Source organism: Giraffa tippelskirchi, chromosome 13 (genome assembly GCF_054371585.1).
Source record: "Giraffa tippelskirchi isolate mGirTip1 chromosome 13, T2T-mGirTip1v1.2.pri, whole genome shotgun sequence".
Taxonomy (NCBI): domain Eukaryota; kingdom Metazoa; phylum Chordata; class Mammalia; order Artiodactyla; family Giraffidae; genus Giraffa; species Giraffa tippelskirchi.
This window is the reverse complement of record NC_137287.1, coordinates 26,941,419-26,954,810: the sequence shown is the minus strand read 5'-3', so window position 1 is coordinate 26,954,810 and position 13,392 is coordinate 26,941,419. Positions and strand designations below refer to the sequence as shown.

Here is a 13,392-nt window from a genome sequence, read left to right as displayed (position 1 = left end):
ATATACATCACTTGTGAAACTTATGGGTCAAATAGATTCGGGAAATTTGTTGGATACTTCGATCAATAGTCTCTCGTCATTTCCAGTTTCAGTGCTACTGAATTCCAAAGTAGGGGATTTGGAATTCCAAATTCCTAATTCCAAACTAGGAAACTACGAAATTCAACTTGGCAGTTTATGCCTGTACACCCACACCTTGCAACTGCACCTGCCAGACGGTGCGCGGAGTCCTCCAGGCCTCCAGAGGGCACCAATGGTCTTCTTTCATTGGTGAGCTTGCACTGTAGTTATTTTGTCTGGGGGCATGGTCGTGGGGGCGGGACGCGCATGAGCAGTAGCGGCGGGGGCGGGGACTGGGCTGTCAGTAGCCCGCGGAGGAGGAAGCCGCCGGCAGCGTGCGGTGTGAGGGGCGGGACCCGGAGGCCTGCGGAGGTTCTGGCTGCAGAGGCCCGGCCATGCGGGGGCGCCGGGGTATGGGGCCACCCGGGGCGGCAGTGGTGGCCGCCACCGTTCTGCTGCTGCTGAGCGGAGTAGCGCCGGCGCGCGGCTCCGAGGACATCGTGGTGGGTTGCGGGGGCTTCGTCAAGTCGGACGTGGAGATCAACTACTCGCTCATTGAGGTGAGTGCCCGCCCCGCGGCCCGGAGCTCGGTGTGTGACCCAGGGCTAGGCGCACAGCCTCGCTGAGCCGCGGTGACCTCGCCTCCCAGGCGGTTGCCACCAGCCCTCCCCGCAACTCCCCCCATTCTGGGAGTCCTTTCCCTTTTAGAGGCGCTGCTTTCTGAGGGCTCTCCGCTGGTCTCCTCCCACCCTGGAGTGGGGGTTCTTCTTATCTTGGGGTCAGCTACGGGGTGGGGTGGGGGGGCGGAGCTCTGAAGGTGTGTGCATATGGGTGTGAAGGACGTTTTTGGTGACAATGATAATGGTTTATAACTTTTGTTAGGTCACACAAAACTAAGGATCCTCCAGATCTAGACCCCAGATACTTCAGAAGGCAAACTCCAGATCCCCACAAGGCAGGCCCCAGATCTCTTAAAACCCAGTCTCAGCAGAACGCAGACCCCAGATCCTCAAACCCCCAGGAACCCAGACCTTCTGAAACTCAGATTTCCTGAAACCTATATTCCAGAACCTGGAGACCGCAAGTCTTAACCCCCACAACACTGAGTTCCCCCCAAATACTAATCTACCATTCCTCCTACCCTCTGGGAAGCTTTAAAAGGGCAAGAATTCTCATCCCAGAGATCATGACCCAGTTACTGTCTATTGGCATTTCTGGGGCTGGGAAACTATTTTTAATCTCCCTGGTTCCCCCATTGGGACCCCTGTCCTCTGATAATGGAGAGTTGTCAGCGCCCTGATTGCTGGGTGATTATTGGAATTACACAAGAGATTTCTGCAGAAGTCTTTTTATTAAGTTGCAAAGCTCTCTTCAGTTAGATGGTTATTAGCCCAGTGGAATTATGACCCAGAAAGCTTTTGTGAAGAGGGAGGGAGATATATGGAGGTGGGCATAGAAAGTCATTTGCAGGACAGATAGGAAGGGACCCCAGGGAGGGCTGGCCTCTGTTTTAGGAGGCTAGTTACTGATGGTGAGTCAAAAGAAGGGAATTTGAGAGAGAGAAAAGAAAGACACTGGGAGATGCCAAAGAGAAGGGAGTGGGGACCAAGACCCCAAAGGCAGTTTGCCTGAGTAGCTGGAGGGCTATGATGAAGAGTTGAACCAGTGTGTTCCTACAAAGCAGGTTCCTGAGAATTGGGGGAGGGGTCGGAAGTAGATTCTATAGCTCTTTGACTTAGCCTTGCTCCAAGTCCCAATTTTTGTTCCTGTAGCATGGTGTTGGGAGAGAGGCTGCAAAGCCCAGCATCATATATTTCCTAAAGAAGTTACTCATCACCTTCAAGACCCCTATATCTGTGGCTTCTCCATCATTTTTGGTCTTAAGAAGTCAGTCTTGGGACTTCCTTGGAGGTCCAATGGTTAAGAGTTCACCTTTTAATGGAGGGGGTATGGGTTCAATCCCTGGTCAGGGAACTAAGATCCCACACACCCAGTGGGAGATAAATAACCAGAACATAAATAGCAGAAGCAATACTGTAACAAATTCAATAACGACTTTAAAAATGGTCCACATCAAAAAAAAAAAAACCTAATAAGAAGGCAGGTGTTTATTGAATCTACCCACTGACAGTGGCAAGGCTTCTAGGATATCTGGGTGCCCATGCCACCTCCTGGGCTGTGGGCACAGGGCATTCCAGAAGCTGTCTTGAAAGGCTTTGCAACTTGTAGCTTCCTGGGGCTTCAGGAGAAAAGTGTAGAGCGCTAGGGACACTCTCAGCCCAAACACTTAATAGTGACTGTGAGAGTGGAGGGCAGGTTTTGTGACCTAGTATGAAGTATGTTCCTTGAGCCCTAGGGCTGCCTGTCCAGATGGCCTGAGAAATTAATTCTTTCTTAATTTCTGATTATGAAATCTAGTGTTTCATACACATAATGTGTCTTGTCATTCTGTGTCCTAACCTATGCTTTACAGGACTGTGTAAAGATAAGATATTTTACAGAAAATAAGATATGTAAATAAGATATTTTACAGTCATTTCTTCATTGTGTTTTCTGTGTCCCGGTAAAACTACCTTCAGTCCTCTCCATCCTTCTTCCCTTCTGGGTATTTTTCCATCATATTCATTCAGTTAGTAACTGTTGAGTGAGCCCCAGCGTGTTCTGAAGCCTTGTCCCTGGTGGGTACAACAGTTTAGTGAACAGAGTAGACAAAGTACCTAAAAAAGAAAAACTGTATTGATTGCTAATTCTTTAACAGTTTGGAGGTTTCACATTAAAAACTGCATTCCTGATTTCTCTGGAAAGCCAACTAATCTTTGAGCTGCAAAACTTGGCTTGGGTTAAGTAGCAGTCCTGTCTCCTTTTAGATGAATGCCCATTGATGGGACTTCCTGGCCCCTCTGGACAGGTGGATCTTCAGTCCCTGCTTTAAGTGCATGCATCTGAATTTCTTTTTGGCCTGTGAATAAGGTCTGGTATTTATGGAGTATTTACACTAAATAGGGCTTCCCTGATAGCTCAGTTGGTAAAGAATCCGCCTGCGATGCAGGAGACCCCGGTTCGATTCCTGGGTTGGGAAGATCCCCTGGAGAGGGATAGGCTACCCACTCCAGTATTCTTGGACTCCCCTTGTGGCTTAGCTGGTAAGGAATCCACCTGCAATGGGGGAGACCTGGGTTCGATCCCTGGGTTGGGAAGATCCCCTGGAGAAGGGAAAGGCTACCTACTCCAATATTCTGGCCTGGAGAATTCCATGGACTATGCAGTCCATGGAGTCGCAAAGAGTCGGACACGACTGAGTGACATTCACTACACTAAATAAGACACTGGTGCAGGCACCATGAAGTGTCAGCTGTGGTCACTGTCCATGGGCAGCCTGCAGTCTTTACGTAGTTTCACAGTGTTCCTTTCCTAAGCACACACATTGTGAATTTGCTGCTTTCTACATCGTCTTAGCGGATATGACTGGGTTCTGTCATTTTCGTGTCATAGTCACAGATTATTAACATTGAAAGTTTTTAGATGGATGTTACTTCAAGTATTAATATTTTGGGGTTCATTATACAGATATCAGGCCCTCACCTTACACCTTCTGTTTTAGAAACAGAAGTGGAGTTCAGGAATTGCATTTTTTTTAAGGTACTTAAAAAAAAAAAGTATAGTTGATTTACAGTGTTGTGTTTAGTGCCTGGTGTACAGCAGAGTGATTCAGTTATACGTGTATATACATTCTTTTTCATATTCTTTTTCATTGAGGTTTATTGCAGGATATTGAATATAGTTCCTTGTGCTATTCAACAGTACCTTGTTGTTTATCCATCATATATATACAATAGCTTGCTTCTGCTAGTCCCAAATTTCCAATCCAACCCTCCCCAGGAATTGCATTTTAATAAACCCCTTAACTAACAGAAAAATTGGTTTTAGACCCCAAAACAACATAGAGACAGACACTAAAATAAACTGAAAAGCACTGAAAAGTACAACTTTGAGGGGCTAGTTTCTAACCTGAAAAATAGTGAATCACGTTATTTGGGATGCTTTGTCTTATTTCCCTCTGTCTATAATGCCCATTGTTAGCAGCTTCATATAGTAGGTCCTCAGCAAATGCATTTTGACTAAATGCATTCAGGTTCATTGTATGTAGCTAAATCTCAATGGTGATATCATGACTTCTCTTTCCTTTCTAGATAAAGTTGTACACCAAACATGGGACTTTGAAATACCAGACAGACTGTGCCCCTAACAATGGTTACTTTATGATCCCCTTGTATGATAAGGTAAGCGGAGAGAGCACTTTAGTTGTTTATGATGGGAGGTTGTCAGTGTAGCCCACAGGGCTGTGCTAACTGGGAGAGTGGCTTTCCCAAGTGAGCAAATACACCTCTGTTTTAAAAGTTATAAGTGGAATATGGCAATTCTGGCCAAACTATGAGGGTGACGGCTTATGAACTGGCTTGACTGAATAGCAGTGATTCTCAATGTCTCCAGGTATACTTGGCAATGTCTAGAGACATTTTGGTTGTTACAACCTTGAGGGAGGGAGAGTGGTCCGTTATCTCCTGCTTGGAGGCCAAGAATGGAGCTAAACACGCTGCCGTGCTGTGCAGGTCAGGGAAAGTGTCAGTGGTTCCAAGTCTGAGAAACCCTGACCGAATAGAACTTCCTATTAATACTTGCAAGTGGGTTAAAACATTGTTAAAAAGTATTATGCAGGGCTTCCCTGCCAATGCAGGGAAGGTTTGATCCTTGTTCCCGAAAGATCCCATGTGCCGCGGGGCAGCTAAGCTCGTGCACCATGACTATTGAGCCTACGCTTCGCAATGGGAGAGGTCACCGGAGTAAAAACGCTGGGCACCTTGGAGAGTAGCCCCTGCTTGCTGCAGCTAGAGAAAGCCCACGCACAGCAGTGAAGACCCAGCACAGCCAGTAAACAGACAAATAAGTAATTTTTAAAAAGTGTTATACAAGGAATGTATGAATTCCATGAGTATTGTGAGGGAAAAAAATCAAGGTTTTTAGAAATATATGAAGTAAATTTTACCTTTTATCCCCAAGTCCCCCTCCCTCTGTAGTGATGACTTCTGATAAAAGTTTTGGTATGTATCCCAGCAGATGGCTTTCTCAGTATTTAGAGTTGTACGGATACCCAAGAATATACATGCATGTACACATATGCATACATGCAAACGCATGTGCTCAGAGATGGGTATCCATGCATGCCTGTATTCCTACCCGCCATCCTCCCCACATTTCAGCTTTTTATGTGGAAATGTAGACAGACACAAAAAGTTACAAAAGTTATTACTAACAACACAGGGATAAATATTCTTGAACTTGTATCTAGACATAATACATAAGATTGTTTTCTAGAGGTGGACTAGTGGGTATTGAAATCTATTTTGTTTTTTTTGAAAAGCATTCTCAAGGAACCCTTTACGCAAGGGTGCATGAATAAAATCTCATTTTAAGAATCGGCTTTAGTTTCTGAAGATCTGGCTGACCCTGGCAGACTTAAGGTTAAGGGTTAACATATGACGGGTTAACATGAGACAATAGACTGTTTGGTATTGAAAGACCATGAGTGGTTGAAGACAGTGTCTCTAACTCTTTGCTGGATTAAGTAGGAGTTTTTGGGGTTGAACTTGCCACACTGGTAGGGAGTCAAAAGCCCACTACCATTTATGAGCGCAAAGTTTACACTTGGAATTCCATTCCAGGTGTGAAAATTCTACATTACATGATTGTACTAAACTAAGTTAAAAGTTGAAGGGTCATCAGTTCTTAGTCTTCTGCATTGATTTTTTTTTTTTTTCCCTCATAGGGAGATTTCATTCTGAAGATTGAGCCTCCTCTAGGGTGGAGTTTTGGTAAGTTAATAAATAACCAGGTATACTTTGTAAAGGATTAGGCTGTATGCTGAATATTAAATTGATGGAGTACAGAGATTGTTAAAATATGCAGGATTCATTTCTAATGTGCAAGAGGGTTTTTTTTTTTTTTTTTTAACTCCTCCATCCCTGTTACTTTAGAGTAGATTGGATTTACTTTAGGCCTACCCTAAGGTTTTCTGTCTTGTTTCTTAAAATAAGCATCTTTACTTGTACCTCACAGGAAACTCCGCTTTTGCAGCTTCATTCTTGAAGTGCCAGTAGAACTTGATGACTGTAGGGGTCAGGAGTGGGGACTTGGTTCCTGGCCCAGGATGGCTTCTTTCTTAGCCCCCTCAGTGTTTTCTTTAATAAACTGTTTTTAGTGAGTTAGTGGTAATATTAAACATTGTGAAATTTGAACACAAAAATCCAGATATACCTAAGAAATCAGAAGATCTGGCAACCTTGAGGCCTTACCAGCTCTGTGACAACTTTGGATGAGTTATTTCCGCTGGGTCAGCGTCCATCAGGCTCCCAGATGGCTCGTTGGTAAAGACTCCACCTGCCAGTGCAGGAGATTCAAGAGACATGGGTTCGATCCCTGGGTCAGGAAGATCCCTTGGAGGAGGAAATGCACTCTAGTGTTCTTGCCTGGGGAATCCCATGGATCGAGGAGCCTGGTGGGCTACAGTCCATGGGGTCGTATAGGGTTGGACACAACTCTTAAAATGTGTGCAAGTATGCTCAGTTGCGTCCGACTCTTAAAAGCAGTCTTTCTGCAGACATGCACAGAAAAGCTCCAAACTTCCCTGAGGTGAGTGTCTCTTAGCACGGTTGGAGGAGCGAAAGTGGGGTTGATCAGAAGAAAGTGTTCTACTGTGGTGTGGCTGATATTTCTGGAGAGCAGAGCCTGGATATTTTGGTAGAGGTGGGTGTGTGATCCCAGTTCTGTAGCTTGAGGGGAGAAAGGGGGCCCAGTTGTTCCTACCAGGCCTGCCTGTGAGTTAGGGGAGGAAGAATTGAGTCCCTGCTGTCACAGAGGCAGCAACATGCATCTGGGAGACAAAGTTCTTTCTCAGGTCACAGCTGGGGGTGACTGACTGCTGGGGTCCAGAAGGTGAAGTGGAGTCAGGGCCAAGCCCTGGCCAGAGAGCTCACAGACTGGAGGCCTGCGGGAGTGTTTTGTTTGAATCTCCTCCCTTCTTGTCAGTTCTTTTTCTTTTGATAAGCTTTCTAATTGAATCATAGCATGCATGTGTGCGTGTGTGCTGAGTCGGTTCAGTCACGTCCGACTCTGTGCGACCCTCTGGGCTGTAGCCCACCAGGCTCCTCTGTCCATGGGATTCTCCAGGCAAGCATACTGGAGTGGATTGCCATGCTCTCCTCCAGGAGATCTTAGCAACCCAGGGATAGAACCCGATTCTTTTGATTTCAGAAATTCTCATCACAGAGGTATCAGGCAATGAAGTTCAACAAAGTGAACACACATAACCACCACATAGATGAGGAGACAGAACCTGACCAACTCCCAGAAATGCCCTACTCCAGGTGCTTATGAACTGCCCTGCCCGACCTAAAATGATAGATTATTTTACCTGTTTTGAACTTCATGTAAATGGAATCATCCAAGGTTCAGTTTTGTGCCTGGTTTCTCTCTCTCGACATTGTTCACAGGATTCATCCTTACTGTGTGTTACTATATTAGTTCATTCGATTTCTGTGTGACTGTCAAGTGATTTACCCCTTCTGCTCTTGGTGGGCAGTTGGGTCGTGTCCCGATTTTGGCCACTAAGAATAGTGCTCCTGTGAACATCCTTATTACTCCTGTGAATCTTGTGGTGTACACGTGTCTGCATTCCTGTTGAGTACTAATATATACCAGGGGTGGAATTGCTGGGCAATAGACTTCTTACATGTAATCCAGCCCTAGTAGAGATTTCTGGACTGCCAGAGTAGATGTCGCAGAGCTTTGCTCTAGCAGCCGGGTGTAAGAGTTCAGTCCTCCGCATCCTCACCAGCATTGGCTGTCAGTCTCTTTTATCTTAGCCGTCCTGATGGTGGAGCGGTTTTAGCCACTCATTGTGGTCTCAGTTTGCATTTCCTGATGGTCCATGAGATTGAACACTGTTTCATGTGTGTACTGGCCATTTGGATATTCTCTTTTGTGAGGTGCCTGATAAAGGTTTTATCCATTTTTCACTGACATCTTCCCTTGTGTGTGTGTGTGTAATTCTTTATTTTACCTGAAGTTCTCTTTTTAAAAAATTACCTCTTTTTTTTTTTTTTGGCCGCACTGCACAACATGTGGAATCTTAGTTCCCTGACCAGGGATCGAACTTGGGACCTTGGCAGTGGGAGTGCAGAGTCCTAGCCACTGGGCCGCCAGGGAATTCCCCTGAAATTCTCTCGATTTGTCCATTTTTTTTTCTCTACCTATCACTTCACATTCTTCCTAACTTTTTAATAACTCAACTTTAACCCATATTATGATGAGCTCTGCAGTTATTTTTAATTTCCTTGAATTGGTTGCTGATACTGAAAAATCAGGACACAGCAGATAAGGCCCAAATTTTCAGTTTTTCATGAGAACTTGGAAGCTCGGGCAGCACTGGGTCATGCAGGAGTAGTGGGTGGAAGCTGTCCCCTTTTTTCCATTTGCCTCAGTCCACACTTGGCCTCTGCTGACTTCCAGTCCACCTGTTTACTATGGACACTGGAGTTTATGGTCTTGGTATAATGTGGCTGAACTCACGTACTCGATAAGGAGACAGATCTGGAGCCAGACTTTTGGGATTGAGAGTGGGCTCTGTCCCTCAGGAGCTCTGTGATTTTAGGAGAATCCTTCACCTTTCTGTGCCTCAGTTTACCCCTCAATCAGCTGCAGTGTTACTGCCTACCTCTGAGATAGTTGTCAGGGTTAAGTGCACCTAGCTCAGTGCCTGGTCTCTGGTGGGTGTTCAGTAAATAAAAGTCTGTGGCGCTCACTAGATTTTCCATGGGACTCTGAGATACAACTCAGCTGTGAGACTTATAAACGTATCTTATACTCTTAACCCTGGTTCCCTCTGGGGTGGGGGAGGGAGACTTTTCCCTCCTCCTCCTACCTTTGGATTTCCAGCCACGTGAGTGGCTCAGAAATGAATACAGTGAAAGTTAAGCAGTGCAATGTGTTTTATGTGACAGTTTATCCTGTCCCAGAACTCAGCTTGCTCTTGTGTCCTGTCCCCTGTCCCCCACCCCCCTGTCATTGAGCAGAGCCAACCACCGTGGAGCTGTACGTGGATGGTGTCAGCGACATCTGCACGAAGGGCGGGGACATCAACTTCGTGTTCACAGGCTTCTCCGTGAATGGAAAGGTCTGGCGTTTGTCACGTTTGCTCTGTGGTACAGACTCAGTCTCCTCTTACCTTTAAAAAAGTGAGAATTTTGAAACTGGGGGCTTTGAGGCTATAAGGGATGCACAGATAAGCTTCAGGAGGGCCTGGGAGCTCGATGAAACTGTATGTAAAATGTGGCGGGTGTTCTTGGGTGCTGGGTCTAGGTTGCTGGTCACTCCTTTGTCCAAGTACAGACAGCAGGATGGCCTTTTAGAGAGATAGGGTCTCAGGGGTGAGTCTCCCTACCCCGGCCTGCAGTGCCATGGCTGAGATGTGCCTGTTTATTGCCTACCTTGTCTTCATGGTGGGTTTATTCTCCTTTTCCTTTACCCTGAGAGGGAGGGCCTTTGGTCCTGGCTTTATGTATAGGTTTCTTGTTGGAGATGGGGACCCTGGGTATTTATTCTGTCTCTGTGGTTTAGTCGTGCATCTTTAATTGATGATGCTTTAGAGTCATTCTCAGGTGGTAAAAGTCATCCTCAGAGGTAAAAGAATCCACCTGCTAACACAGGAGACACGTGTTCAATCCCTGGGTTGGGAGGATCCAGGGGGGAGAAGGAAATGGCAACCCACTCCGATATCTTGCCTGGAAAATTCCATGGACAGAGGAGCCTGGCATTCTACAGTCCAGGGGATCACAAAGAATTGGACATGACGGAGCAGCCAAGCACACAATAGAGTCAGTGAGACAAAGTGTCATTTTACTGTTGCTGTTCCTCCTCCCTGTGCCCCTGCTTCCCCAGGAAGGGGAACCACGATCTCTACCATCTTTTCCAAGGAATCCTGACCCAAAGAAGGTCGTGGGCAGCAGGCGCAGGCCGGACAGTGCTGCTGAGGGGAGGACGTGGCTGCTGGGCGAGTCCTAACCTCCTCCTCCTCCATGGCAGGTTCTCAGCAAAGGGCAGCCCCTGGGCCCTGCAGGAGTTCAGGTGTCATTGCGAAACATGGGCCCCGAAGCGAAGATCCAGTCCACAGTCACACAGCCCGGCGGAAAGTGAGTTAAGGCTTGTGCCGCCCTGCCCTGCAGCTAGAGCTGGACCCTGATGCTGGGGGGTGGAGCTCTGGATTGAGGGAGACCTGGGTTCAGACCCTGATTTGGCCTCTTACCTTCAGACAGATTCATACCCCACAGGGCCTCAAGTTCCTTACCTGTAAAGTGGACGTCTTTTGACCCATATCTAGTGATGATGAGATGATTAAATCTGAGATGAGTAAAGCACCCGCTGCAGGACTAGGGCTTCATTTACTGGCTGGGACTGGCTCTGGTTCCCAGGTGGCTCAGTGGTAAAGAACCTACCTGCTAATGCAGGAGACATGGATTTGATCCCTGGTTCGGGAAGATCCCCTGGAATAGGAAATGGCAGCCCACTTCAGTATTTTTGCCTGGAAAATTGCATGGGCAGAGGAGTCCATGAGGTCACAAAAGAATTGAACACGACAGAGCATGGCACTGGCTCTAGAGCCCAACAGCCCCGGGATTGAATCCTGTTTCTCCCATTTGCTAGCTGTCTGCCCCACGGCAAGTTACTTCAGACCTCTGTGCTTTGCTTTCTTCATTTATGAGTGAGGATAATCATGGAACCTACCACCTAAGGTTATTGAGAAGATTAAATTATGATATTATTGTTTCAAACTGTCTGGCATAGAATATGCACTTAATAACTTTTAGCTCAATACAGATTAGCTCAATTACGATTTTTAAAAATCATTTTATCACTATTACATCGCAATCATTTTGTAGTTGGAACTGATGACTATTTAATTAACCTTGTTGAGTCAAATTTAAAGCATTTATGTAATGGATTTATATCGTTGCATTGTAAATGTTAATAGATGTGCCAAGATTAATATCCGAATAGTTCCAGTTGATCATTTTGAAAGCATACAAATCACCATTGACTGCTTCAGTACCCAAATCTGACTAAATTGCAAAATAGAAATTTATAATGAGTCTGTCAGTATATCATCCAATTTCTAAATGATGACCGTTGGAATTATACTTCAGTTTTGAAAAATACTTCTTGTTGCCTCTCCAACCCCTCCTCTGATCTGTAGAAGGGAATGTAGGACTTGCATTTTCTCTGGCCTCGGTAATTTGCTGCTGGCCCTGCAGGGGAAAGTGACCTGAGCTTTCTGAACCCCCGTCTTGTGCACACACTACATGCAGAGTCACATGCAGAACTGGAATGCTGTGAACACGAGCTAGAGGGTGAATCTTACCCATACCGAAATCCAGTGGCAGTATCAACGCCACTGTAGCCAGCAGCTTCCCAGCCCTATGCAGTTATTACAGGCGACATCTGATGTGATAAAATGCCACCATAGAAGAAGAAACTGAACTGAAATTTTGGCATTCCTGTCACTGGAATTAGCCCTCTTGTGGTCTAGTGCTTTTGCACATATGAAAGGCTAAATGTGTCAGAATCCTGGGGGCAGTGTGTCCAGCCTCAACTCATCTCACTCTGGTCTTGGTTTGTTCACAGCTGCTAGAACAGTCTTTATCGGCTTCTGGTTTCATCACAGTTGCTTTGCGCAAGAGCTCAGAGTGGCTTCTGTTTGTTCCTGATAACAGATCTTAATAAACTCTCTTGGGTTGGAGTCAAGCTCGTTATCACCTGCCCTTTGACGCTTAGTGTCATCTTGTGTCAGCGTCTGTCTCAGCTCAGTGGGCCTGTCCGCTGATTGTTTTCTTCAGTTTTCTCCTTTAATTTGTTAATGAGTTCCATTAGTTATTTGGTTGCAGCTTTTTTTTTTTAATATTATTTTTTGTCCTCACCATGTGGCGTGTGGGATCTTCCTTCCCTAACCAGAGGTTGAGCCCATGCTACCTGCAGTGGAAGCATGGTGTCTTAACCTCTGGACCACCAGAGAAGTCCCTGTCCCTCATCCTTCACCCATCTTTCCTCCCTTCCCGCTTCTCTTCATTTAGACACTTCCCCTCTCCTCACCTCTTCATGCCTCTCTGTCGGCACACACTTGAATGATCTGTGACTGACCCCTGCTGAACCGCAGGGGCTGGTGTTTAGACTAGAAATCCCTGGGGTGAAGGAAAACATCAGCCTTCTTTCTTGTCAGCACATGAGCCCCTCTCCTTGCACACAGCCAGTGCCCAATAAGTGCTGACTGATGAGGATTTGAAGGATTGAATTTCATTTATGCTCCTTTAACTGGCTCAGGGCAAGTTTGTGGTAACTCATGCATCATTTTCTTGTGCTTGGAAGAGTAGTCCTAAATTAGAAATACTCAGGTTGCTGGGAGAAAGTGAAGTGGTATTTTTTATTTCTTAGGTTTGCATTTTTTAAAGTTCTTCCTGGAGATTATGAAATCCTTGCAACTCATCCAACCTGGCCATTGAAAGAGGTGAGCATTTATTTCTGTTATGTCGATGGCCATGCCAACAGTGTGCTGGTGTGGGGACAAATGGAGTGATTTTCAATTCCGGATATGAAATTATTTTATGTTTTTTCTAGAAGTTCATGGAAAAAACAAGGATGCTGCTGATTAGTTTGGTGGTGTTTATACAGGGAAACTCCCGCACTGTAGCAGATATTGCTTATGTTGGTTTCTGTTTTAGGTAATGACATTCTCTTCCTGCTGTGAAGTTGGTTTGTTATTAACTTATACCTATTTTAAGCTAAATCAACACCAGAGGGACCTGATGAGATTATTTTATTGTTCTTTTTTCTGTCTGTAACAGCAATACTTTGTGAATTCTCATTCTTGTGCCCAAGGAGAATATCTAAGAATGTTTATTGGAGCTTTGTTTGTAATAGCAGAATATTGTAAACAACCTGTATGTCCATGAAGAGGACAGTGGATTGTGGTTTCACCACACAATAGAATTCTGTATATCAGCACTTCATTCATTATTGAATGAACCAGAGCCACGCGTGTCAATATGACTGTACTTAAAAACAGAACATTGAAGGGAAAAGGCAAGTTGCTGAAAGACAAGGAAATATAATACCATTTATATAGTGATTAGAAACACTGGTGACCATAACCACTTCTGAATACATTCATATGTGGAAAAACTATAAAGATGCTGCAAATGGGAATGGCAAACAGTGTATTCATTACGG

General features: G+C 45.4%; 1 protein-coding gene across 4 annotated transcripts in view; it reads left to right on the top strand.

The window, feature by feature from the left end:
- The first annotated feature begins 363 nt into the window (after positions 1 to 363).
- LOC145532045 (BOS complex subunit NOMO1) overlaps positions 364 to 13,392 on the top strand; it is a 52,570-nt gene continuing 39,541 nt past the window's right edge. For all 4 annotated transcript variants that reach the window (XM_081556250.1, XM_081556249.1, XM_081556251.1 and 1 more), the window contains exons 1-6: positions 364 to 620; positions 4,251 to 4,340; positions 5,885 to 5,930; positions 9,189 to 9,289; positions 10,198 to 10,304; positions 12,598 to 12,670. In XM_081556250.1, coding sequence (XP_081412376.1) covers positions 456 to 620; positions 4,251 to 4,340; positions 5,885 to 5,930; positions 9,189 to 9,289; positions 10,198 to 10,304; positions 12,598 to 12,670 — 582 coding nt within the window. In that variant the 5' untranslated portion in view covers positions 364 to 455. The remainder of the gene's footprint in view (positions 621 to 4,250; positions 4,341 to 5,884; positions 5,931 to 9,188; positions 9,290 to 10,197; positions 10,305 to 12,597; positions 12,671 to 13,392) is intronic.